This window comes from Brassica oleracea, chromosome C7 (assembly GCF_000695525.1).
Source record: "Brassica oleracea var. oleracea cultivar TO1000 chromosome C7, BOL, whole genome shotgun sequence".
Lineage (NCBI taxonomy): Eukaryota > Viridiplantae > Streptophyta > Magnoliopsida > Brassicales > Brassicaceae > Brassica > Brassica oleracea.
The window spans coordinates 22,745,045-22,747,498 of record NC_027754.1 but is presented as its reverse complement, the minus strand read 5'-3'; the positions used below and the strand labels follow the sequence as shown (position 1 = coordinate 22,747,498).

Here is a 2,454-nt window from a genome sequence, read left to right as displayed (position 1 = left end):
TGTTATAGAAAATTAATCTATAGCTGACGATAAACGCTATAATATGTCTATTTATTATAGCACACGAAAAACGCTATAATAAGTGGGGGGTCTATTATAGCTGCGGCTGTCACGGCGTTCATGGAAACGCTACGAAAACGATATGGTAGTACATTCTCGACGCTACTAATGCCGATATTTCTTGTAGTGTCAAGATCATTTTGTTGAAAGTTCACGTACTACAAAACCTAACGATCTTCCAGGCTAATGATATGAATACATATGAATTCAATTGTTCCCTAGTTTTACTCAAGCGTTTCCTAACTTGCACAATCGTTACCTAACCAAAACAATTTAAAGAAGAATTGATTATACCTCATCATCGAGAGTACGGTCAAGGCCCATGGATGCTCTGATGCTCCAATCATCATCCTCATCACCAAAATCCTCGTCACCACCTTCCTCACCCTCCTTCCGATCAGTGCTCGAGATCCTCTGCTGCCTCAGAATCTCGTCGAGCGATGACGCACAAGGCATCTCTTCCCTATCGTACGAAGCGAGCTGCTCTCGCTTCCACTCCCGCTTCTCCACTTCTGCGCCGGAGAGAGACCACACCGAGCCCCATTGCGTTTGCCGCAGCGGCGGCGCAGAAGACGTGGAGGTAGTAGAAGACGCGGAGCGGGAGAAGGCGAGAGATCCGAAGATCCTCTCGACGCGAGACTGGAAATCTTCGCCGGCCATCGCAAATCGATTTGGGGGAAGAAAAGAAAAAAAAAAAGAATCACAAAAGCCGACACGTGTAATAAGAGTCTTCTTTGCGATCGGTTCCAAAAACGCTTAATTAAAGATCAGTTATCCCTATTTCTTTTCTTTTTGATTTACTTAAATGCCTTTTTTTTGTTTAAAAACCCATCTTAAAAACTGCATTAATGATGCTCTTATAAGGTGAGAGATAGAGAATGAGATAGAGCAATGAATGGCTCTAAAAGCAAACTCCATAGAAGGAATACACTCACATAGGTGTTATCTTTAATGATGCGTTGTTATTGGTTGGTTAAGATACTATGTTATAACGTGGCATTGTGAGTGTATAGTGTTTGTCGCATTTTGGTGTTTTTTTAGTATTTAATTTGAGCCATTTGAGTATTCAATTTTTACCAAAAGTAAGGATATTTTTCAAAATTAAACTAAATTTATCTAGAATATTTGTATATGTAAGGTTACTGTTAGCTGAGATATGCGTCTGGAAATTGCTTCGTACTCAAATTAGTGAAAGTTAAGCGTAACTTTAGCGTCTGAAAATTTTGAAATCCTCTCTCAGTTCAAAATTCATATCCCATCAATACTATTAAAACTGGAGGTTTTTTTTTGAGTTACGTTTCAAGTTTTGAAGTATTTACCATTCTATGCCACTGAAATATTTTTAAGCTATAATTTCAATTAAATTCTTTTATTTTTTGTTTTGAAATCGCAACAAACCATCTCCGTGTATTTTTCGTCAATTATTTAGTTAATTAAACATGTGTAATTATAGTATATGAAATCCTTCCTATCCTATCGGTGGCTATATGAATTAATATATAGTTTTATGGAATGCTTTGATGAAAACAAAGGAATATGCCTTTTGGAATGTTTTATCAAATCTTACATACTAATACGTCACCTCCAATGATTTTAATGAGTGTGCCTAGGGCAGGGCATTAAAACCGAACCCGATCACCCGAACCGAACCCGGTCCGATAAAACCGGTTCGGGTCGGGTTCGGATCTTGAGAAATACCCGAATGGTCACATATTTTTGGTATAATGGGTTACGGGTCGGGTCGGGTAAAAAGCACCAACCCGATCGGGTAAATGGATACCCGAGCATGGAGAGATATATGTCTAGGTTTCCATTTTTCCCATTTTCGATTTCTCTTGATCCTGTTACGATTCGATCTTTTTTCCTCAATATTGAGATTTCCACCTGAGAAAGTTGTCAGAGAAGCTACGAATGAGCTATTGGTGTTAGCTGAGTTGCCTCTGTCTTTCGTAAACAGTACAGGATGGAAGTATTTCTGCAATACGGTAAAGTGTTGAATTGTACATTATTTCTCTGATTTATGAAACTAATGTCAATTTTTTTTCCGTGAAGGTGAACCTTTACAAACCTCATTCAAGGCGAACTGCCACTAGAGACATTGTGGAGATGTTTCTGAAGAAGAAAGAGGCATTGAAGAATTATTTGCACACTAACAAACAAAGAGTTTCCCTCACTACTGACATTTGGGTTTCTCAAGTGACAGGTAAGTTTTTTTCTTTTCTGAACACTGAAAACAATCTCATTTTTATTTATACTAATAGCATTGTTTTAAAAAAAAAATTGCAGGTGCAAGTTACATGGTTGTAACTGCACATTTTGTTGACCCGACTTGGCAGCTGAAGAAGATCATCCTTGGTTTCAAACTGGTCATGGATCATAAAGGTCAGACGATTT

General features: G+C 38.2%; 1 protein-coding gene across 1 annotated transcript in view; it reads right to left on the bottom strand.

The window, feature by feature from the left end:
* LOC106305302 overlaps positions 1 to 861 on the bottom strand; it is a 4,733-nt gene extending 3,872 nt beyond the window's left edge. The window contains exon 1 of the mRNA XM_013741682.1: positions 355 to 861. Within this exon, the coding sequence (XP_013597136.1) occupies positions 355 to 720 (366 nt within the window). The 5' untranslated portion in view covers positions 721 to 861. The remainder of the gene's footprint in view (positions 1 to 354) is intronic.
* Positions 862 to 2,454: the final 1,593 nt, after the last annotated feature.